This window comes from Sander vitreus, chromosome 10, assembly GCF_031162955.1.
Source record: "Sander vitreus isolate 19-12246 chromosome 10, sanVit1, whole genome shotgun sequence".
In the NCBI taxonomy this organism is placed as follows: Eukaryota; Metazoa; Chordata; class Actinopteri; order Perciformes; family Percidae; genus Sander; species Sander vitreus.
The window spans coordinates 15,285,929-15,309,614 of record NC_135864.1 but is presented as its reverse complement, the minus strand read 5'-3'; the positions used below and the strand labels follow the sequence as shown (position 1 = coordinate 15,309,614).

Sequence of the window (23,686 nt, the reverse complement as noted above, 5' to 3'; positions counted from 1 at the left end):
TCCATGTCATAAACAAAAAAAGACAACTGTGGACCATAGACTGTATATTATTATTATTATTAACAGTCTATGCTGTGGACCTGACCTGTACCGACTATATACTGTCTATGGTACCGACCGGTACCGACCTGTACAGTGAACTCTTCAAAAAAGAATAATGTGTGCTTTTTTCTCCCAGTTATAATTTTTTATATTAATATTTATATATATATATATATATATATATATATATATATATATATATATATATATACACACGCACACACATTTGTTTATGTGCAATCAGATTCTTGTTTCTCTGTATCATTATGTTGAGTACATGTCCTAAATTTTGTATATTTGAATGAATGACTACTCTCTAACATACGGTGGCCGACAGGGGCAAACGCCCTGCAACTTAAGACAACACATGCAAATAGACAAAACACAAGCAATTTAAGAAAACATCTTCATTAATTTGACAACACATGTGCAGCATTCAGCAAACAATAAAAAACGATGCAAAAAGAAAAGCACACAAACCCCGAAAAAAGAAGTGATGCAAAAAGAAAAACAACTTCATTCATTTGACAACACATGCGCAGCATTCAGCAAACGCGCTGCAAATACCACAACACAACCAAATACATAGAGCAGAGAGCGCTCTGCCTTTTTATTAGAGTCGGGTATGGCTGCAGCCTGGCGTCTGGTCCCTATGTCTTCGTACTTTGGTGTTTTGGATGTTTTTGAACTCAACAGTACGGCAATCATGCTAATGAATACAATAAAATTTTCAGCAATGTCTTACTTACAACACGATGGAGTTAGCAAAGCAGTTTTGTGTTTATATGTGCAGGCGGGATTTATTCAGTTTGATAAATCCCACGGTAATTCGGCTGGTTTACTAAACAGGGAGGGACTAGAAATCCTGTCTGTTTTTGTTTTTTTGTATTTCAAGAGCGAATTGCTCCACAATATGAATACAGATTGATCACCTATTTGTTTGGTAACCGTTGTTGTATAATCACAATATTACACTGGAGGAGGCCTACACTTCAGTGGTGCGCCTTTCGGACCTCGAAATTAAACCCTCTCATGTAATATGGCTTAAACAAACGTCAACGTTAAACGCTGACGCAGTTTTACATTTTTGATCACCACGAGTGTACAGACGTCTCTGCTGATTGTAAATACACAGGTGATACTCAGTCTATGATCTCAAAGCAGTTGCACACCGTTCTGAGATTGAACGTGCACCGCCGGCGCTCTCTCTCTCTCTCTCTCTCTCTCTCTCTCTCTCTCTCTCTCATATCAAGCTGTTCCACTAGCTGTTCCCTCTAGAGGTCTGGAGAACTACCGTTGTGTAATCTGGATGCAGCGTTTTTTTGTTGCATTTGTTCTTGGGGTTTGTGTGCTTTTCTTTTTGCATCGTTTTTTTATTTGCAGCGCGTTTATGTATTTGGTTGTGTTGTGTGCATTTGCAGCGCGTTTGCTGAATGCTGCACATGTGTTGTCAAATGAATGAAAATATTTTCTTAATTTGCTTGTGTTTTCTTTAGTTGCAGGGCGTTTGACTTTGTCGGCCACCGTAATGTGTAGCACTCACCTGGGTGGTGCACGGCAGCCTAACGATGCCAGACGCTCACCACATTAGCTCGGTAGAGAGGGACGGGGAAACCGGAGCAGCCGGGAACACCCACGCAAACTCTACACAAAGGCCCGGGACGACCGGGGTTCGAACCCGGTCCCTTCTTGCTGTGAGGCAACAGTGCCAACCAGGGACGTCACTAGGATTGAAAAACGGGGGGGGCCTTAAAACTTTACCTTACAAACTCTAAAGTTAACTTTTAGATACATCAAAGCTGCATGGGGGGGGTTACTTAGGCCAGACTGTGCTCCTGCTGAGTTATTCTTTAGGTGGTTATTCTTTAAGACTTAACCGCTATCTGCCTGTGTAAATGTGTGGTAAAGTAATACCATACCTAATTCCTCTCTCTAGTAGATAAGTTGCAGGTCAAAATAAGACTATTTAATTACTAGGGGTGTAACGATACACGACACTTTCGGTTAGGTGCGCATTACAAACCGAACAATTCGTTGGACTAATCCTATTTAATTTTTTTTTAAAAAGAGCTTAAATTGTGTGAAATATAATGTTGTCAGTGCCGCTGCACTCAACAAGGGAGCCCAAATGATGAAACAGGGGCTTAGGAACATTTTGGGATAGCTTCAGCCCCCCTAAAATAGGCCTAACGACGTCCCTGGTGCCAACCATTGGGCCACCGTGCTGAAAACCCCCCAAATAAATATGAATACGATCCAGTTATGTAAAAAAAACTGATGTCTAAATTAAATTACAGAAATGTGAACTAAAAAAAATACAGAAACTCTTACATTTGGTCAACTTTATTTTCACTTGGTCTTTCATCTTTTAGTACATTTGACAACTTTAATTGACAGTCTGTTCCTTCACTTCTGTTTACACCAATTCAAGCCATCACCAACAAAATTGCGGCAGCATGTACATTAACGATCATAAAAACAATCAAAGGAGAAACAAACTCAGAACAACAAAACTCCTAAATGGTCCAATCATTTGACTAGACGGGATACAATCTAGAGTCTCCAGAGAATCAAATGAACATTTGCTAGTAAAACCTTTCAAGGATTAGATTTGACCTGTTCAATAAGATCCAAATGACACACTGGAAATCCTGGACAGTCCTGACACCTAGTAACACATGACATGACAATCTAAACAACTTTAAAGATCTCACTCTTCTTGAAGTGCATTGAAAATAATTTCGTAAACAGCGCTGGGAAAAGAACTCGATAAAACAAAGAAAGCACATCAACAGGATGATCGGCAAACATCAGTGGTTCAGCCCCCTGAAGCGATACCCACTGCCGAGTTTGTTCAAAAGAACAGCTGGAAATCTCTCTCTGCAGCAGTTGAACGACCCCATTACTTCCGTAATAAAGCGACAATAGTGTATCATTTCCATGCACACACAATAATTAATCACGGACGAGCTCAGGGAGAGACTGAACAAGAATGTATTTGTTTGGCTGCTGACTCCACCTTTAAGTGTAGAGCCACAAAGCTGATTGTTGGCAAGCCCTCCCCAAAATGTATGAAATGTGGCAAGAGTAATGAAGGTTGAGCTCTGAGCTGATTGAAGTGCTCGGCTGAAAAGACGGGTGGAATGAATTGGAGTATCGAGTCAGAAACATAAGAGGGAATCACCAACAGGTAGAGCATGTGCTTTGAATGTGAACCTTCATTTTAAATGGCAAACAATCCCCCACAGTGATCTTTCTTCTGCAGCAGACTGGATGGACAACAAAGTGTGTTCTTTCTTTAGCCCAAATATTAATTACAATGATAACATTTTCTCATTTGTTATCTATTTGAAAAATGTGACAAACAATTATCTATCTAGTAGTAACCTCTGTTAGGTATTGCAGTGCGACCGAACACATAAGGGACATGGCAGCGATGTTACGTGGCTCAGTTTGACTGACAGGTCTACGTGTGTGTCCTTTATTTTTCCATGATGGCTATCCTGTTGTCTTGCTGTAGTTAGTCATGAGCATCATCTCTCTCTCTCTCTCTCTCTCTCTCTCTCTCTCTCTCTCTCTGCGTTCAGTTTAGTCATTTTCTACACCTGCTCTTCCTTGCCTGTCTCCATGGTTACTGAAGCATCACGTTCCAGTCTACCCCTGCGTTCATGCCGGGCTTGCGGAGCGTCAACACAGACATGGAGGCGTCAAAGTCAAACTCCAGTTGGCTCTCCTGACCATCTGCAAAACAAAAAAAAGAAAGTTTAAGCAGACACTTTGGGGAGAAAAGGGTACGTCAATCTCACAGAGCCAAACGAATAGTCTCTGTGATCCTGAGGTGCAATACGACTGGCTGAAAAAACACCCAGCTCCAGGAAACTGCACCCAAGTTGAAATCCTTCACACTCAGTTTCACTGAGTGTAATCCGTTCAAGTGTGAGCACAGCAAAACATTTTACAGCGTGTGTGCGTGCGGCGCAATCTCTTTTTTCTTTATCTCCCTTTTCTCCTATTCTCCGACATGCACTCTAATCACTGCTGATAGACGGCCTTTTGTACAGTCGGGCTGTAAACGGGTTCGGGCTTTTAAAAAGCTGTCAATCAAAATGTACTTGTCGGGCTCGGTCCTAACTTTTAAGGCCTGATTACAGCTCTAACTTCTCCCAACCTCTGTCTGAAGACGTTCAAGTGCACACAAATTAAGTTGTCCCGACAAAATGGTGTTTGAGCTCCAAGACTGAGGAAAAACATTCGGTATTATAATTTGAGGACGTGAGTATTGTAGTAGTTAACAGCTAAAAATAAATGAGACCTGGTTAGCCGAGACGATATTGATGATAAATATCAATCATAAAATTCCAAATCAAATTTTCAAATCACCTCTATTAACAAATTCTTCATTTGGCTTCATTTCTTCAAGTGCCATATGCCTTAGTTATTAGAGAAAGTTACAAACTATTTAATGATCATCTCTTTAGGGAAACTGTGTTCACATTCAACTTAACGTTAGTGGGAAGATTGTACCACTGTACTGGACTGGGTTTTAATCATTAAACTCTTATTAAAAAAAAATGTTTAGCTGCCTCTTGTGAAAGAGAGGCATTTCAGCTGATTCCTTTGGTAAGCATACAGTCCATAACTTTAAATGAATCAACCAATGAGAATAAACACGCAGGAGACCGGCTGTATTATGGCCACTCACCAGCAGTCTTCAGGGTCACCGTGCTGGGCTTACTGGCTCCCAGTATGACAATGCGTTCAATCCAGGATTGGGTGGTAAACTGGGCATCTGGAGCCAAGTTACTGTCGACCGAGCAGAGATATGGATTTAATATTTACAACACAAAAATGATAAAGTAACCCCTATAATACAAATCATAAATGTTTTATAATTGTATGTTTGGGACACAATAAAGATCTAAATTGAAATATCTAAGAGCCTATCTGAGGTGGATTTTTGCTTAAAGAGAAGCTTTCAGCGGTTTTCTACCGGACTGAAACTGAGAATATTCATCACTCACACAGAAGAGAGGATGTTGTTGGTGAAGGACAGCCTCCTGTGGATGAACTCCTTCTTTTCATAGTTGAAGGTGTGGCCATCATCTATGTAGAGCTTACCCTCTGCAGTTCTCTGTCAAAGAAAAAGTCAAAAATCAAGTATGACAATGCAACGTTTTAAAATAGCAGTGGGTGACAGTTGTGTGTTGGCAGCTGTCATCGAGGGTATGTGCAGTTGAGTTACCTGGGGGTTAAGAGCCACATATAAAGTGTAGGGATCGTGCATCATGCATGAGGAGGACCTGCGAACTCGAATCTTCTTGGGAATAATGGAGCCGCCACGCTGGAACACTGGAATCTGAAAAGAAGACAGAAAGCTCCAATTTACAGAGGAAACGAGGGAAATACTATTATAGGATGTGGAAGGCCTCGATATGTAGAAATTGTGTCTCTTACAGAGCTCATGGTGACAGGGATGTAAAGGTTCTGGGCCCCGTTGTGCTTCTGGAAGGTTTGAACGTCAAACCAAACCTGAGGAACAAGGACACCTCAATCTGAATCACCTTTTCTTGAGAGAACCACTCAAGTGGAACACTAAAGTTCAGCCTGAAGACACCAGAATCATACAGTAACTGCAAGATGTGTTAAAGCCTCTGTGCTTCTTCCTCTTACCTCGCCTTTGCCAGGCAGGTAGGCGGTGACTCCCCTGGCTCCCTCCTCAGTAACTGGGTGCACCAACAGGTCTCTACCTGCAGCGGAGTTAAGTAACATCAGTGGATCTGATAACTGTTTTCAACCACGTCTGCCTTACTGTTACAATTGATTTCAAGTTTTCATTCTACTTTGTCCTCTTGTACCTCGGCTGTTTTTAACAGAAGTGATCCACACTCAACACAATAACAATAACAACAGTACAGATTTGGACTGAGCGGCAGAGATTCTGCATTTAAAATCGATCAATAATTGGAGACAACTTTGAACATCAGACACCGATTTAAAAAAAGAAAAGAAAACTAAAATCATCAAGAGATCTTTTGATGGATGTATTTTAACAGGAAAAGTTTTGGTATTCTGTGTCTCACCGATCAAGAACTCGTCATCCAGAGCGAAAGTAGCAGGATCCTGAGGATACTCCACCCAAAGTGGTCTGAAATAGAAATGAGTAACGGGATTTCAAGATTTTCATCTGCATCAAAGCATATTATTGAAATCTGCAGTGAATTCAAACCAACACCACAATGTATTTCTTTAAAAGATTTTTTTTTTGGGGCATTTTTAGGCCTTTATTCATTTATTTAAGTTTTTTGGGCATTTCTGCCTGATAGGAAGGGGAGAGAGAGGGGGGAAAGACGTGCAGGAAAACCATCACAGGTCGGCTTCGAACCCTCTGCATATGGGCGCCCGCTTTAACCAGCCACATTTTTAGGCCTTTATTTGACAGGACAGCTGAAGACATGAAAGGGGAGAGAGAGGGGGGAATGACATGCAGCAAAGGGCCGCAGGTTGGAATTGAACCCTGGCCCGCTGCGTCGAGAAGTAAACCTCACTCATATATATATATAGCCGCCGGCTCTACCAACTGAGCTACTCGGGCACCCAACACAATGTATTTTTGTGCATTGAGATTGTATGCATAATTATAATTCAGATTAGGGGACACATTAGGGGACACATTTTTGTTTCGTAAAAGCCAGAGTGAGATGATCTCTAGCTGGACAAGCAGGTACTAATATAAACTGATTGGAGATTATTTTGTAACTCACCACTACTGGTAAGATGACATGAAACAGACACCAACACAAACAATGCTTCCTGCCCTGTCCTTACCTCATGATGGGCTGTCCAGTGCGGTGTGCGTGGTAGAACTGCTGGTACCAGTAAGGCAGGAGGGCGTAGCGCTGGCGCACCGCTTCACGGATCAGCGCCGTGTTTTCCGGACCAAACAGCCAGGGCTCGCGGCGGGGGGTGTCCAGGTGGGCGTGGGCCCTGAAGAACGGCTGGTACGCCCCCGTCTGGTACCAACGCACCAGCAGCTCAGTGCTCGGAGACTTGAAGAAACCACCAACGTCAGCTATGAGACAGATGGGGTCAGAGTTAGTGTCGGATCTGGGCTGTTCAGAGGATTATATAAATAAAGTGTCTTGGGGAAACAAAACAGCCAGACTCCAGAGATCTTCTATTTTTGGAGCTTATGGCTGGAACTGGAGCCGAATGCGTGTTTTTCTTGTACTAAATCAATTATTTTTAAACACAGGTGCAATAAACCTGTAAAACACCTGATCACGAATACGAGCTTCATACATACAGCACAACTGCTAGCGCTCTCTCTCTCTCTTTTTTTAGTATCACAATCCTGCATAACTGTTGTAGCCGTGGGTGACTCTGTGGCAGCCGACTTTTAGGGTGGTGTGCAACTTTTGTTATTAAGGGCACTCATGTCTACTATAACACTTCATTACAGTTAAATATAAACTCTGTGCAGCAATGCAGAATACTTTTGAATATGTTGGAAGGCAGTCCAGGTATTTTATTTTTTACACTGACCAATGGGACAGTGTAAAAAATAACAGTGTAACAGCAGACTGTGAAGCTTGATAATACTCACCACCACAGAAAGAGATTCCAACCAGGCCCAGACTCAGACACATGGGGATAGAGATCTTCAGATGCTCCCACTCAGCAGCATTATCTCCTGTCCACACAGCACCTACAGAAACAAACACACTTTAACACTCAAGGTCCTCTGCGAAAATAGCCCGACACAAAATGTTTCTAGATAAGACAGCACTTTATCATTGAGCAGAACAGCTGTGCAGCAGTTGCAATACAAAATAGGAAGGAGTGCAAATAGAAACATTTAAAATGACTATAAATAAGGTGCAAACAGGGCATGGAATTGACACCCACCCACCCACCCACCAAATGCGGGTGAATTTAGCAATTGGCGGGTAACACTGTCAATCTACCTGCCACATTGGCAGGTAGCCAATGAGAATTGAGTGATTCAGACGCGTTACTATCGGTAAGCAGGGTATGCGGTTGCTTACGGGCCTGGTCCAATCAGGGGCCCGCATCACTGGAAGACATTGATTGACAGCCGGGGCCCCCTATCGCATTTTCATTACTCACACAATCCCAGCAGTCCCACGTGCAGCCACTGACCAAGCAGGAGTGAGAACGGGTAAAATTAATTTCCTTGTTTCTGTTATGAAGATGAGACGTGTGTGTGACTCGAACATCTCACATTTACCAACAATTTACAGCGAAAGACCGTGCAAAACATTTCAGACCGTCCTGCCAACCTGTACACATTTTAACATCAATGTACGCTGCAACGATTTTTCACTCTAGAGTCGCTGAAAGCTGCTGCTGTTGTTTCAATCCTGTCGGCTCTCTGCAGCGGGTGGGGCTGATGCTCCGTTTCCCCCGCGACTGACGCGCACACACACCAACACACAGATGAGATGTACAGGATGACCTAAATTGAGGACAGCTACGCTCGTTATTGTAAGTGCATTGATAAGTTAAAGTCCAATAAGTACTTTATCAAACCGTATGAATGTGTGTCCCAGGCCAGGATAGGAAATTAACTAACAATGTAAAGTTCAACAAGCCACTGACAATGACAGATATGTTCATATTTGATTAATTCAATAAATTATTATTTTGTGTCTTAAATCCACCAGCCATTTTCATATTATACCAACATTTGCAGCATCCTGAGCCTTTTTGGTGAGGTTCCTAGAAAATCTCAGCCCAGAGTAATTAATTAATAGTAATAATTATTATTCTCCTCAAAACAAGTTTCCTTTTTATTTGTATTTTTAAGAACTACACAAAAGAAATTGCAACTTTTTTGCAACAACTCATGTGTTATGGTGCACATTCACCAGTGTTTTGTTGTTGTTGTGGTGCGTGTTGGCTACTCCTGATTTTGTCAGTCATCTCATCTCTTATATGCAGTGATGTAACGAGCCAACACCGGGCCCCTATGCAGGATTATCAAGGCGGGCCCCCCTACTACAGCACGTGATGATGGCGCAATGTCCACAAGTAGGCTACCATGAATAGGACAGGATAGGATCATAGAGAGACAGCAATTCCGGTTTTTCACCTTTATGAGGCAAAAAAAACAAAAACTGGCTGGTCAAAAAAGTTAACTTCATACCCTGGATGCAAATCCAAAAATATATACAATATATGCAATGCCAAAAAACAGGTTTGCAGTATCGATCATAAACACCAGCTGGTAGAATGAAAAGTAAACGCAGTAAAAAGGGCTTACCGTAGCGCTGAGACCCGGCAAAGAAGGCTCTGGTCAGAACAAAGGGTCGCTCAACTCCTCCTGACCTCTGGATCAGACCCTCCGCTGTGGCCATTTGCTGCAGGTTGTACACAGGATAATCAGTGCCATTTTTTTTTTTACCCAAAATCATCATTATATTTGGTACTTTTTCAAACAGATTTGTGAACTATGATAGTATAAGTTGTATCACTAAAATTATTTTAAAATCATAATGTCCCACACAATGTTTGTGTTCAGCACTCACTGGTTTCTGAGTGGTACTGACATTTTCTACCTGCTTGGACACACACTGGAAATTAAGTTCCACTGTCATTTTCTCCAATAAATCAACTACAGTGGCCCACGCAACAATAGTTACATTAATGCATGAATACTCAACCAGACTGAAAACCATAAAGAGGATGAAATATTTAACAGAAAGGTTCAGTCTTTCACAAAAAGCTAAAGACGAATTGTGTGCACTCACCACATAGAAGCCATATAAGTTGTGCATGTCACGGTGCTCCCAGGCTCCGTGCACTGCGTCCTTGTACATTGTCACCTCTGGCCCGTTAAAGACTGACGGCTCATTCATGTCATTCCACGTATACAGATTCTCCATGGAACCCTGGAAAGTGAACAGAGATTGTGCATGTACGTTTTGAGGACAGACAAACCATATTATGGGAAAGGTGGGAGTCAAGAAACCTGGGCGCAGAAATAAAAAATGAAAAATCCTTTCAGATTCCAAAAATATTCAGTCAGTGAGCAACAGTAAAAAGAGGTTGTAATTGGCAGCTCCCATGTGAGAATATGCCATTACGTTTTGCAGAAGAATTTCCCGGTTAAATAAAGGTCTAAATTAATTAATGTAAATATTCTTCAATAGCCGTCATCCTTATAGAAAGTTAGCACACAGCAACAGCCAACAAGCTAAATCTTCAGTATCTCACTTGCACACTTAGTTGCAGATTACTGATGGTTTGTCTTTAGCTGAGCGACAGAGAGACGAGTGTCCTTCAGACTCACCTCATACTGATCGTAGGCGAACATGCTGGCCCACCATTCTCTCATGTCTGCACGGGTGAAGTCTGGATAGCCGGCACTACCTAAAGGACATCATCCAAAAGTACAGAAAAGAATGTGAGAAATATTCATTGCAATAATATCTGCACACTGAGAAACATGCCACTATAAAATGTCAATGTTTCCCGGTGAAGATTCAGTTCATGAAGAATATTTACAAATGCATTTTCTGCTGATTGACGCAGAGTTGTCAATCTCTTACCAGGCCAGCACCAGCCCTCGTAGTCTCCACCATCTTTATTCTTGATATAGAATCCCCGAGAGCGGATTTCATTATGGATCTTGTAATTGCTATCTACTTTGATATGAGGATCCACAATGGCCACCATCTATTAAAAAAAACAAAAAACAAAAACAAAACACAATTAAAGAAGACTGAGCACAAAGTCTTGAAAGTGTATGTCTAAGTCATGTCATCACAGTGCCTGCAGATAATTTATTTTAGATGGAAAGTAGACTAGATCCTGGAGAACTTCTGGCAGGAAAACCCATGAAATTGCGGATCCTAACGTTGTCTGCTGGTACAGTGATGTTGGATTATTTGTCGTATGTACCTTGCGTTTCTTGTCCATGAGACCCTGCAGCATTTCCTTTGGTGTCGCAAACTTGTGTGGATCCCAGGTGAAGTAGCGCTTGCCATCCGTGTGCTCGATGTCAAGCCAGATATAGTCATAGGGGATGTCGTGCTCGTCAAAGCCAGCATCCACTGAAGTCACGTCTTCCTGGTCATTGTAGTTCCAGCGGCACTGGTGGTAGCCCACAGCAGCTAGGGGAGGGAAGGACTGGGTGCCTGATGAACAACAGGAGGAGGAAGTTAGAAGATGTGAGGAGGGGAACTGAGACTGAGGAGGTCAGTCAGATCTTTTATTTGGCAACACAGGCACCCATACTTCAAACTCTAAACTTTATCTTGGGTTAGTGGATGCCAGGTGAAATAACAAGGTGATTTTCCAGAAACTAAAAACTGAGTCAATGCCTTTGTGTTAAATGTCTGAACCATTGAAAAACTCAATTTTGTTCATGATTAATTACTATCTTAATTAAACTTGATTTAAGTGAAACAGCAAGGTTTAAATCAATGAATTGTGTCTCTTTATCGAAAGTGTCAACGTTCTTTAATCTGTGCATTAAGTAGTTGATCTAATTAAAAAGTGTAGACTTGTTTCTTATAAAACGGTTTCTTTAATTTTAGTATTCAGGACCTGTATTGAAAGTGATACTTGTGCACCCAGCATAAACTACAGGAAGCGCTCTATAGTCATGGAAAAACATGGGAAATAAGGCAGTACAGTAAGAGTTCATGCGAGTCATCCATCTTCCTGATTTACCTGTGAGGGAGGCATACTGAGAGAAGACATCGTTGGGTGTTGGCCCAAGCATAATGAATACATCAATGATGCCACTCTCAGAGATCCAACGCACGTCTGTCTGTGGAGTCTCACTGGAGCCTTGAACATAATCTAGCATTTTTCCAAACACAGTCTGGAAAGAGACAAAAGTGAGTAAGTGAAGCCCTGGGCTTTGGTGGAGCAGACATTAATTACTGGCTATTTTGGACCAAAACAGGCCCAGGACCTAAGGAAAAATAAAAAAAGGGACATACCTTTCCAGCTGTGTTGGAGCTAATATCCACCCAGGTCTCAGCGGCATTGAGCCAGAAGATGCCTGTGGTCCGCTGGGCGTTGTGGGCCAACATGACTGGGACAGCGCCATAAAGGGCCATAGGGTTATACAGCTCATACTGGAACACATCCAGGTTATAAAGCCGATATGGATCTCCATTACTGAAACAGAAAAAAAACACACACACACAGGCTTGATCCAATGCAGCGAAGACTACACTGACCACTGTGCCAGTCAAAAATCAAAGAAAATTCAAACTGCATTGTAATTTGGTGTTTGAAATATGACTTGTTGTTGACACTCACTCCGTTGTTTTGAGTCTGAGGGTATCTGCGTGTTCTGGGATGCCGTAGACGTGCTCCACACCCGGCAACGAAAAGTCTAAACTAACAGCAGATGGACCTGTGAGACCAGAGCAACCAATTATCAGTTAGAGGAGAGTCAATACACCAGACTTATTTTAGATATAACATGAAACCCCCTCAATAACACATACATTCAGATAGTATGGCAATAATAATCAAGCTAAATTAACTATCTAACTGAAAATACAAGTAGAACTTACCATTTGGTTTGCTGTCTGAGTGCGATTTAAATGTTTCCTCCCACATTCCGTCTTCTACTTTCTCTTCCTCTTCTTTTGTGGTCTGGCCGGCAAAGAGGGACAACAGTAACGTAATTTGCAAGAGAAGATACAGCGTAGAAATGGTGCGTTTAAAATAAAGAGAGGGAGCGGAAAATAAAGTGTATATTTTAGTGTGTAGTACCTCGGACTGGTTTGCCGGATCACCCTCCTCTTTCTTCTCGGCCTCTGGCTCTACCTGACTGCTCCATGGCACGAGGGATATAGGGAAAAGAAAAATGTGTCACTTTGGCAAAATCAAGCTATCTTGAGACAAGTGACAATATTTAAGAGCATAATTAAACTATAATAAAAAAGGAAAAGGACATACAAACTGGGGAGTTTGGTGAATGCCCTCTGACTTCACAATGACAACTAAAACATACTCAAGGTCTTGATTGACTTAACTTTGATGGCAAAGGGGACTGAGCAACTCCCTACCTTGTGGCTATTTCAAGCTAAGCATTATGGGACAGGACCTCTAGAGGCTGCTGCATGTATCACCCACAAGGCTCCTTACAGAACCAACTGGTACCCAGTGGATTCCCCGTTTACCATGGTGTGATCGTGGCCATGGCATTGCCCTAAAGACCCTATCAAACAAGGCTTTGAACTGCCTAAAATGTGTTAGTCACACAGCTGTTGATGTGCATGATCTGCAGCACAAGCCAGAGGCAGTGGTCCCAAAATGTGTCTTAAAAGCCCGTTATGCCATATTCACATTGCAGCGGAAAAGCAAGGCTCTCCGAGAACCTGGCGCCTACCCACAATGCAACTCAACCGCCAACAGATGGTGATTCTGATGAGTAATGCTAGTAGCAGCTTATGTAGCCTCGCACTGCTAGTCTTAAGCAGTGATGAGGAGTGTGCTACAGAGGTCTGCTAAGCTCACTTCTTTCTAAATCCACACCCTGAGATTTCATTTTCAAACATGTAGTCTTCAACCCCAACTGATGCTGACTCAAGTGACATCATGTAAGAACATTTAACAGACTTCACACAGCTCCCTCTGGAGCCACAAAAGGATTGTTTTTTTGTTTCTTTTACATATGCAGTAGTTCTCCCCAAGACCTGTAAACAGATTTTGATGTGCAAGAATCCGAGCTCCTATTCATCATTAGTTTCCAAATATACAAGGCAAATGGACTTTCTGAAAGACCATCAGGTCACAATGTGAACGTTAACCGTAGTTAGATCAGTACTGACTTAAACAGCATTTTTTGTAACAAAACTGATGATAAAATCTTAAGGCTGATATCTTACCCTGCAAACATTTTCATTTTGGTTTTTTTCTTAATCTTGAACTTCAATTGCAATCACACTTCATACATCACTGCTGGACCTCACAATACACCATAAACACAACAACGATGAAGGCGCCTACAAAAGCTGTTTTTCCGCAATAATGCAAGTATGGCTTTAGAGCTCAAAAGAAGCACTGTGCCAGGAAAAGAAAATGCATAAAATGTCCCAATTAAGAAAACTTGAAACCCCTTTAACTAAAATACAAACTTCAGAGTATAACCACAAAGAGAGATGTTGCTGTTGGGTTTGGGAACTGGGCTGCAGTACCGGAAAATAAGACACTATCTGTTGTGACTCAGACTACATGTGTGTGCTTGTGTGTGCCTTCTAAACTGGTCCACACCTCATCTATCACAGTTAGCTCTCACCATGAGCTAAGCAAGCGTGAAAACTACTTCCAGTCAACATTGCACAGCCATGAACAGTCATGCAGTTGCAATGTTAGATTTGCTGAAGTGACACTCTACATAAACGATTTAGTTAATTGGACACTGATCTGACAAGACAGTAAAATCACTGGTTGGCACATCAGACCCTACATCATTTACGTGAATGTGCTTTTTCATGATTAGGATGATTTTTCTTTGTTTCATGAAATGAGAAGAACAATATACAACTGGCAATTGTTATTAGTTTTAATTATCCTTCAAAGATATGGAGAATGATAACAGGGGGCTGGTCTGACCCCTACATTATGGATCAAATTAAACACTGACATGCACACACTCACCCACACCGCTCTCTCGCTCTCAGTCAAATTTATTGGAGGGTAAACACACTGTACTTGCTGTTATGGGAGTCCCTACGATTTTGTCACTATTGGCAGCATTAGCACAAGGCACAGAATACACACTTACAAATCTTAAGGGTCTTTACCTAGAGAATACCCTCTTGATATTATCCCACACGCTAGCCACTGTGCTAGTTACTTTATAGGAGAAACTAGGATGATAGGGAAAAGAGGACAGAACAACGAGTCAGAGACAATACTCAAAAAACAAACCATTTCATGGGAACAAAAATCAAAATCATCCACTGAGTGAGGACGTGGATTAAAAGAGGGCTGGCATTTGTAAATGTGTGTGCATTCGTGGGTTTCTCACGTGTCCTTGCGCATCCTCAGGTGCTCAAAGGCCAGCAGGCCACGAGAGTTCAGCGACATCAACACGTCTCGCCCTTCCATGATGTCCAATCGGAAGGGCCGGGCGCTGACGATGACCCTCTGAGACTCCGCCCCCAGGGACAGCACGACCCCATTCTCGTCCTGAGACAAGAGAGACAGGCTGAGGCAGAGAGAGAGAGGGGAAGTGAAGTTAAAGAGAGGATTTGGTTTAGAAAAAGGAAAAGTAAAGACAAGTCTAGTCAATTTTATTTATATATCATAACATTCACAATGGCTCTGTTCTATTCAAGTGTCCCTGTTAGCCGTGACAGTGTAAACGTGAGCCAGCATGCACAATACCAGGACCCTGAAGCAGCTAAAATGGAATTTAGCCATCATTAATATTATTTATACCTTTGCTTTTCCTACCCCGACATTGTGCAAAAAGGTCTACATTATCATTCTCTTTATCTAAATTGTAACCGTCTATCCTGGAAGATGTAAGATTTCTGTATAGAAAAATAGAGCGTGTAAGACAAATTTTTGATTTAGGGCTAAATTAATAAAATTGACAATGACAGGACTGAACACAGGTGTCAATTTTGCCTTTTCAGTTGAATTCTGTCATATCAAAAGCACCACGCACCCCACACAGTCAGTAACACCCTTGGGAGACTTACGGCTCAGTAGGTGGCTCCCTGATAAGCACATCTGGGACCTCATAGCGAGGCTTAAGCGGCTTGAGCTCGTTAATCTTCACCCTTGTCATGTTTCCCTGGAGACGGTAGAGCTCAAGCAGCAGACGCACCTGAGAGACAAACGCAGAGAGAGAGAGATAGAGGGGTTGAGAGGGGAAGGAGGGAGATAGAGGAGAAGCAAAAGAGGGTACAGAGAAATTACATTATCATTTCATAAACACTACAGCAGAGGTTGGCAAACTGGTTCAGTAGACATTAGACTTAGTTAGCCATTATTAGGCATTTGGTTTTGATGCCACAAAGAAGGGAATTGTTCTTTCATAATAGCATGAAAATCTCCCCATCTGAAAACGGCTTAAACAAATGGCCATATTTATCATTTTAGTTAAGTGCTGGAAAATTCAACTGAGGCACTTGTGAATTAAAGTTAGTGCCTTTCCTTCTGGCAGCCATAATTTCCTACATTGTGAACTGCATCTGAATTTGTGATTTACCTTATTGTTATCATTGATGAGCTGCAGCGTGAGTCTGGTGTTGGTAAGCTCCATGGTCTCCAGCAGGGCTCGATAGGGAGACTCAGCAGGCTTCAACGCTCGCTGACGCCTGTTTAAAATTGAATAATAAGAGTGGACACGGGTGATGAATCAGTCTGCTTTTCTTAAAGCAACTTTAAGTAAGTAAATTTATTATTTTTCTATCTTGCACTCACTTGCAGAAGGCACTCTGGTCACAGGTCTTGAAGTTGCCCCTGTCCACAGCCCAAGTCCCACTGAGGCACACGGCCAGCCAGAGCACCAAGACAGGCGCCATCCTTCAAAGAAAATCAAGGAGACAACCTAAACTTTAGATGGCCACCTCTCAAATTCATTGACATACATGTGGTTGAACAATGCCCAAATAATTAGCTACCCATGATGACCATAACCAAACTACAGTACGTACACCGGAGTTGATCTTATACAGAACACACACCCGGACTTTGATCTCTCTGTGCTGGTAAAATGTGTCCTCAAGTGAAAGGCAGCTAACCCATTTCCCGTTTCATCATCCTGCTGCAGCTACACAGTTACACATTAACGTTTACATTTATAACAGTATCCAAAATCCCGGTTTTTATGTTAGACTCTGAGCCTGCAGCCCTCTCAATGTCATACTCCTGTCAAAGCGGGGTAATGTGATTGAAATGATGAGCTAACGTATCAGCTAAAATGGGCTAATTTTAGCTAGCATTCAATCGGATTGTATGGAAAAGAAGCAGAAGCAGGCACAAAATACTAATTTGACAACAGTACTGTATCGGTCTTTTACAGACGGACCACCGACTGGTTGTCTGACAGCAGTGTTTGTCGTTAAATATCACTTTGGATCAGGATATCGTGATAATCTTGCTAACAGCTAACAGCCGGTCAATCCGCTTATTCAATTGATGGGATCGAGACCTTTTCCCGTATGAATTCCCCTGGCGGCCGTTAGCTAAACCCTGAAACAGTAGTAGCTAGTAGTTTGCTCACGCGTCTACAAAGTGTTTACCCACAGCGATAATTTCTGGCCTCAGGCGAGCTGATAATATATATCAAACGAATGATAAATTCACGATGAAACGGCGGACCTGCTTTGTCTTACCTTTCAGTGATGGTGGCCATCTTGATTCTGCTTCCGCTTGACTCCGCCCACACCAGTCCGCAACAAAGATTGTTAAAAAGTACGATTCTCAATAACTAATATTCATGCTTTTTCTTCTTTAAACTAATAAAGATAATGCGAATTAAATTTATATATTATATGGAGTTTATCTTTTTTTCTGGCTGATAATAAAAGGAGGCTGTATCGTTACGTCAATTTCGTTTGCATATTCATCCTCTCAGGCACGGACACGTCATCTCCAGGGTACAGTCACTTGTCATGGATTTGTCTGGATTGATTTCCAACCAATGCAACGTATAAGTGGTGGAAACACGCGTGTACAGTCTAATTTAATCCACGACAACGCCCCTGAAACCAATCCTAAATGTTTTGAATCCTGGTTTAAATTCTGATTAAAGCACTGGTTCCAAACATGGGGATCCCCCAAGGTAGATCTGAGGGGTGACAACATTCACTCATTCCCTCATTTTAGCATTAACAAGGACGATCAATTCATGACACATTCTAGGACCAAATCATTTATTTTGTAATGTGGTTGAAACAACAGCTTTTGGCGTATAACAAGAGATGCAAGGCATATTTGTAGCCACAATTTTATAACATTAACAATCTGAAAACGATACAAAACAATCTATAAATTATTTAACAGAGCTAAATTGTGTTTTCCAACAAAAATGACACATTAAGGCTGTCTTTTGTGTGGAGCAAATTCTGTATTAAAATAATATACATGTGTGCCATTTCTCTTTTGTCCTTGTCTTTGTCACAAAAACAATAATATTGTACAAAAAGGTACACACACACATACTATACTAAACTTGTATGAAATTGAAGAACACTAAAAGCAACTTTGCAGTCCACTCTCGGAGTAATGTAACACAGTATTCCATCTATTTTACAGTCTCTATTTATTCCTTGTCACCTGCTCTATACTGTTTGTTCCCCATTACCCTTTAAAGCTGGAACCGCCAGCACAGATGTCCCAATCTATCAATGTTTTTATGCAGGACGCTGTGAATCGGTGCTACGTATCTTGCCACGTCACCGTCCCGTGAGAAATCCCTGCAGAACAGCCCCTTCTCTGAGCTAAAGACAAACTTCTGGGGCATTGGCCCATTTCCTCTCACATACTCCCAAACCGCTAGGAGCAGCAGCCTCACCTCGAAGGGAGTGAGGTGGGGGAAGGCTTCATGGACGTTGGCCAGCACAGGAGGCAGGAGCTGGCCCTCTCCCATGCAGGACACCAGGAGGCAGGAGGCCTGGAGGTGCCACGGGGAGTCTGTGGACAACACCTCACGGGATGCCTCCCAGTGGGCCAGCAGAGTGGCCAGGAGGCCTCTGAGCACAGCTGAGCAGTAGCAGAGAGCCGGACGTCCAGCTGCCACCACCTGAAGCAGAGGGAAGAGCACCGGGTGGGCCTCAAAGCAACGTCGAATGTGAATGTCTCGCTCCACCGTGGTGCGGGCGTGCTCTTCTGGGGGCCAGGACAGCTCACCATTGGCCACATCTGGACAGACGTTTTCCACCATTGTAACCGCAACAACCTTGGCTGCCTCTGCGTTGATGGGCAGCGGCTCGTCTGGGTCAGATGGTGGTCGGGAGCCGGTGATGGAGCCGTTAAGACCAGAGGAGCTGCAACACTGGATTACGACAGCCAGCAGAGTCTGGACGTTCTACAGAGGGGAGAAAGAGACGGTGACACATTTTGCTGAAGCGCATCAAACACAAAACACACATTAAGTACAATTCTAGTACATTTAATGACTTTCAGGTGTCCATTTCTGTATCTTTGCAGTGTGTGCAATATTCAAAATTTACCAGGGTGGGCCACCCGCATAAATGTACCTCCACCCAATAAGATTTATTTTTTGTAAACAAATGTTTTACATTAGCTTATCTACTCCACATTTTGCTTGAAACTGTGCTAAACTATACTTCTTAAATAGTGCAAATTACCTGCATGACCCCCAATGGGTCAGTCAGCTGTGTGTCAGTGCGGACCTTCAGCCCCTTTCCAATCACTCCGGCATGAAACACAGACCACACGCTGCCAGAAAAATTGACGGTGGTACCGAACCGACAGTTGATATCCAGCAACGAGGCTCCGATGTCAGGAGACACAGATGGGGAAGGCAAAGGGGCCCCAGACATATCTGCGATCTGCCCTCCAAACAGGCCAGCGTTGCCTTTATGTAGCGCTCCCTCAACCAGCTGCTGAAGTACCGCTTTGAGAGTGAGCGTAGAATACGCTGCGAAACGAGACAGGAGCAGGACTGAACAGTTCACCGCCTCGACTGCCTGTCCCCCATCTCTCCCCACCTTCCCACTTTCTCCTCTTCTCCGCAGCGCTAGAAAGAAATGAGTGACGGCAGCACGAGAGAGCAGGAGCAGGTGTGCTGGAGAGGAGGTGCGAGGGAGTGGGCTACAGGACAGGAGCCGCACTGTAGCATGAGATACAGCAGGGTCACCGTGGAGAAGGAGCGGGCCAAAATCATGGAGGTGTCCTGAGACCGCTGAGCCCACCTGGATGGCCATGGAGGACTGAACCCCTACTGCTCCTCTTTTCTCCTCATCCTGACTCTGGATGGCTGCAGCCAGGTTAAGCAACAGCTGCCTCAGCTGCTTGGGCCCCAGAGTGTGTGCATGGATCTGGGCTACACAGCGAGCTACAGCGGCTTGAATGAGTCCCACCATGCAAGAGGACAGTGTGGTGTGGAGCTGCCAGGCCAGAGCCAGCTCCTCTGGGTTGTGGGCCTGGGTGAGTAGCTGGCAGAGGGCCTCAGTGGCAATGCTGGGACCCCCATACACCGACAGCAGACACAGCAGCTGATGCAGCCAGAGGTGACGCTTCCTTTCCAGTCGCAGAGTCTCAGCACAGAGCTCACCTACGTGAGACTGCAGCTCCTCCAAGAAGGGGATGACCCTCTTGGGTTGAGAGGAAGCAGGGTGATGAGGGTTGACTTCAGCTCCATCTGAGCGGTTGAAGACCAGTTTGTGGAGATGCAGAAGCAGCATCTGGAGGAGGCGATCACAACCTTCTCTGACACCTTCATGAGGGGAGGGTGTAGGGCCGGAGATGATGACTGAGGCCGGGGTCGCTGTGTCTGCCAGAAAACGGAGGACCCTGGACCCTCCTGATGGGCTCTGGCTAATAAGGTGGACAGCCAGCCCCAGCATGTTATCCAGTTCCTCTCTGGGGAGGCCCTGCAGCAAGGCCTGCAGCTGGAGCAGGACAGGAGGGCGCAGCAGCTCCACCAGCTCTGCAGACACCGCACCAAAGAGGTTGGGGGACATTGCAGCCAGCTGCAACAGAAATGGAACTGCAGCACGACGGAGTTGAGGGGAACTCTCCCAAGATGTTGAGGATGAAGTGGGAGATAGAGGGCTTGACGGACTCAGGCTTTCCTGAAACATCCTGAGCAGCTCCTTCCTGATGCTGTCCGAGTGGTGCACTGCAAGGTGTCCAAGGATTCCCACCACTGAGCCAATCTTTGGCACTCTGCTGCCTTTATCCACTCCCATTACCATTAGCCCTTGTTCCTTAGCGCCATGAGAGCAGAAGTCCTTGAGTCCACATGCCAAGACTCGGCTGATGATAGTACCTGGGAAGGCAGAGCCGATGTGAGCCACGACCCAGTCAAAATGTGGAGAGTGCTGAACTGAGGTGTCCAACAGCGCATCCACACATGCGTCAGGGCACCAGGCCAGCATGGCGGCCAAACACTGGGAGTAGGCTTCCATGAGGGACCGGGTGGCAGCACAGGACATCCAGAGCTGGAGCAGCTCGTTGAGGCTGGAGGAGTGGGGGGCCACCCTGCGGCCGGCGTGCTTGCTGCTCAGCTGGCCTAACAAGTCCACAGCCCAGGCGGATACCAGAGGGGCCCAGGCCCGGGGGTTGAGACGAATAAACTCCGACAGCACGCCATGAACCTCCTACAGACAAACAGAAATAATAAAGTTAATTTTCTGGGGAATTTCCCAAATCATGGTCATATTTTTATGAATGCAGGAAAACATTTAAGCTAGTGAGATTGGGCAGGATGCGGATCTGTTACTCCTGTGGTCCTCTAAAACCAATTTTATGTTGTAATCTTAATAAACCTCTCAATATAAGAAAGATAAGCTACTAGTTTTAAGACGTTCTGTGTGTCCTTCTGCATCGCACCTGTATAATGTCCTCCAGGTTAGAGCTGACACCGGAGCTGGCATCGCCCTCTGTCTCCAGGTTGTGTAGGAAAGCCGAGACGTGCTCATCATACACGCCCCTCAAATGCTCCAGTACCGCCCCTCGACAGGCCGGCACCGAGCGCAGCAGGCGGACAGCACAGCGGGCGTGTTCCCGGACACTGAGCTTTCGGCCCTGAACGGTGTCAATGCCACTGATGAAGGACTTGATCTCCTGGGAGAGTTCCTGGGCGCTAGAGGAGAAGAGTGGACATGATGAAATGATGGGCCAAGTGGGGAGTCTAGCATCCACAAGCAGAAAATGATGAGGAAAGGGAATGAAAAAAGGAGGTGTGTGCCTGTATTTGTGAGAACGGAAGGTTCTTTCAGACTACCCATACAAATCTAACTATATATCTCTAATAACAAGAAAGAGAACGATATATTTTAGGGCTGAAAATAACAATAATTTTCATTATCAATTAACCTTTTGATTGAGTAGTCGTTAGTCAGAAAAAGCAAGCAATTTAAGGAAGTCACTTTGGGCAATGGGAAGTTGTGGTAGACATTTTTCACATCTGATACACTAAATGACTGATTAATTGAATGAACTGAAGAATAATCAACAGAAAACTAAATATATATATATATATATATATATATATATTCCAATGTAATTGCTTAGTCCAAATGCATGTTTCACATAAAGAAACAGCAATCCTCATAATTAAGAACCTGTAACTTGAAACTGTTGCCATTGATGTCTACATGACTTAAAAAAAAAAAAAAAAAAATCCATCAATTACCAAAAAAGTTATTCATTTTCTTTCGATCAACTAATTGATTATTAGACTTATCCACTCTACATAAAAATTATTACGAATGGAAATGATCTGTAGTTGCATTGCAGCACTATTTAAATCTTGTATAAAATAAAAAAATATATCCAACATTTGCTGGATACTGCTTTACAAATACTAGCTTTGCTCCAACTGATCTCATTTTAGTTTTAGTATTTTAGTTTTCAAGTATTTTTGGGTGTTGGTCAGGACAAATCAACGTTGTAAAACATTTTGGGCTACAACAACTTTTCATGTGTATCTTTTTTGCACCTTTAATAGAGTAACGTTACATGCATAATCGATTAACTGAGAAGTATTCAATGTAGCCCTTATGTGTTGTTAATCCAGTACATTTCACCATGGGCTGGCTCTATAGAACAGTGTAAGAATATATAAAAGGTCTGACCCACTAATCTTTGTACAGTTAACTTAAATACAAAATGTACTAAACTGACTTTATAGGCTAAATGTAGGCTACTTGTTCTGTCAGACCAGCCGCTTCCTCTCCACCACCACTCACCTAAGGGCAGGCTGCGGTGTGTGAGTGTGTGAGCTCTGCATCGCTTTCAGCGGACTCCCGTCCAACACCACAGACATCGTTTGGTCTTTTAACATTAAAGCGTCACATCAAATCCTCCTCTCGGCTGCAGGGCTTCGACGTGAGCGATTACGGCAGCTTTTTGTTGTGTTCCCTGTCCAATTTCAGGACAAAAATACATCGAAAGGGCGCTCCAAAGCCGGAAGTTGGAACTTCTTCGTCGTTAGAAAAAGGGAAATCGTTACAATGAGAGCTGACGTCACTGGCGACGCCTAGTGGTAGTGAACGTTTTTTTTTCCGGCCTTTTTTTAGCTGATGTCATGATCTGTCTCCTCATTATAGACTTTAAAAAAATCACACAGGCCTGAATTACACACACATGCTCAGTACCTATACATGCACTAATGGAGAGATGTCAGCGGGAGGGAGCTGCCCATGGAAATGCGCCCCGAGCAGTTGGGGGTTCAGTGCCTTGCTCAAGAGCACCTTTGCACCTTGCCCAGGAGGTGAGCTGGCACCTCTCCAGCTACCAGTCCACCACCATACTTTGGTCCGTATGGGAACTTGAACCAACAACCCTCTGGTTACCAATCCAACTCCCTACTGACTGAGCTACTGCCACCCCAGCTTTGTTTTCTAAATGAAGATTTGAGCTAGTCAACATCTAAGAAATATTCCATATCTAACCAAAATAATTTAATACATACGTATTCGTCAACGTGGCAGATAGTCTTAGT

At 43.5% G+C, this 23,686-nt stretch overlaps 2 protein-coding genes across 4 annotated transcripts; both read right to left on the bottom strand.

The window, feature by feature from the left end:
• Positions 1–2,369: 2,369 nt before the first annotated feature.
• On the bottom strand, positions 2,370–17,458 carry ganabb (glucosidase II alpha subunit b). 3 transcript variants are annotated; one of them, XM_078260486.1, is made up of 25 exons: positions 17,385–17,458; positions 16,471–16,572; positions 16,256–16,364; positions 15,744–15,871; positions 15,065–15,244; positions 14,838–14,903; positions 12,802–12,859; positions 12,600–12,681; positions 12,340–12,436; positions 12,015–12,195; positions 11,740–11,893; positions 10,966–11,201; positions 10,614–10,740; positions 10,355–10,434; positions 9,813–9,953; positions 9,326–9,422; positions 7,646–7,747; positions 6,868–7,111; positions 6,123–6,187; positions 5,713–5,789; positions 5,497–5,571; positions 5,285–5,398; positions 5,064–5,173; positions 4,745–4,845; positions 2,370–3,783 (listed from the first exon to the last, which is right to left on the bottom strand). In XM_078260486.1, exons 1-25 carry the CDS (start codon positions 17,402–17,404, stop codon positions 3,674–3,676), a joined length of 2,856 nt encoding a protein of 951 aa, XP_078116612.1. In that variant the 5' UTR covers positions 17,405–17,458; the 3' UTR covers positions 2,370–3,673. The 3 variants fall into 3 exon arrangements, with proteins under 3 accessions (XP_078116612.1, XP_078116613.1, XP_078116614.1); XM_078260487.1 differs by lacking the exon at positions 17,385–17,458 and adding an exon at positions 17,296–17,320; XM_078260488.1 differs by lacking the exon at positions 14,838–14,903 and having other exon boundaries at positions 17,385–17,457.
• A 449-nt stretch (positions 17,459–17,907) lies between these two features.
• ints5 (integrator complex subunit 5) lies at positions 17,908–23,655 on the bottom strand. The gene is made up of 4 exons (XM_078260481.1): positions 22,932–23,655; positions 21,571–21,823; positions 19,362–21,338; positions 17,908–19,078 (listed from the first exon to the last, which is right to left on the bottom strand). Exons 1-4 carry the CDS (start codon positions 23,024–23,026, stop codon positions 18,359–18,361), a joined length of 3,045 nt encoding a protein of 1,014 aa, XP_078116607.1. The 5' UTR covers positions 23,027–23,655; the 3' UTR covers positions 17,908–18,358.
• Between the last annotated feature and the right edge of the window lie 31 nt (positions 23,656–23,686).

What these genes read in the sequence shown, in the direction of transcription:
- ganabb (XM_078260486.1), bottom strand. Translation starts at nt 17,404, where the DNA reads ATGGCCACCATCACTGAAAG. An exon ending in ATGGCCACCATCACTGAAAG is followed by an intron (nt 16,573 to 17,384) that starts GTAAGACAAAGC and finishes TTTTCTTTGAAG; the next exon opens with GATGGCGCCTGTCTTGGTGC. An exon ending in CTCAGACTCAAAACAACGGA is followed by an intron (nt 12,196 to 12,339) that starts GTGAGTGTCAAC and finishes TTTCTGTTTCAG; the next exon opens with TAATGGAGATCCATATCGGC.
- ints5 (XM_078260481.1), bottom strand. Translation starts at nt 23,026, where the DNA reads ATGTTAAAAGACCAAACGATGTCTGTGGTGTTGGACGGGAGTCCGCTG. An exon ending in ACCTGGAGGACATTATACAG is followed by an intron (nt 21,339 to 21,570) that starts GTGCGATGCAGA and finishes GTTTGTCTGTAG; the next exon opens with GAGGTTCATGGCGTGCTGTC. An exon ending in ACCCATTGGGGGTCATGCAG is followed by an intron (nt 19,079 to 19,361) that starts GTAATTTGCACT and finishes TCCCCTCTGTAG; the next exon opens with AACGTCCAGACTCTGCTGGC.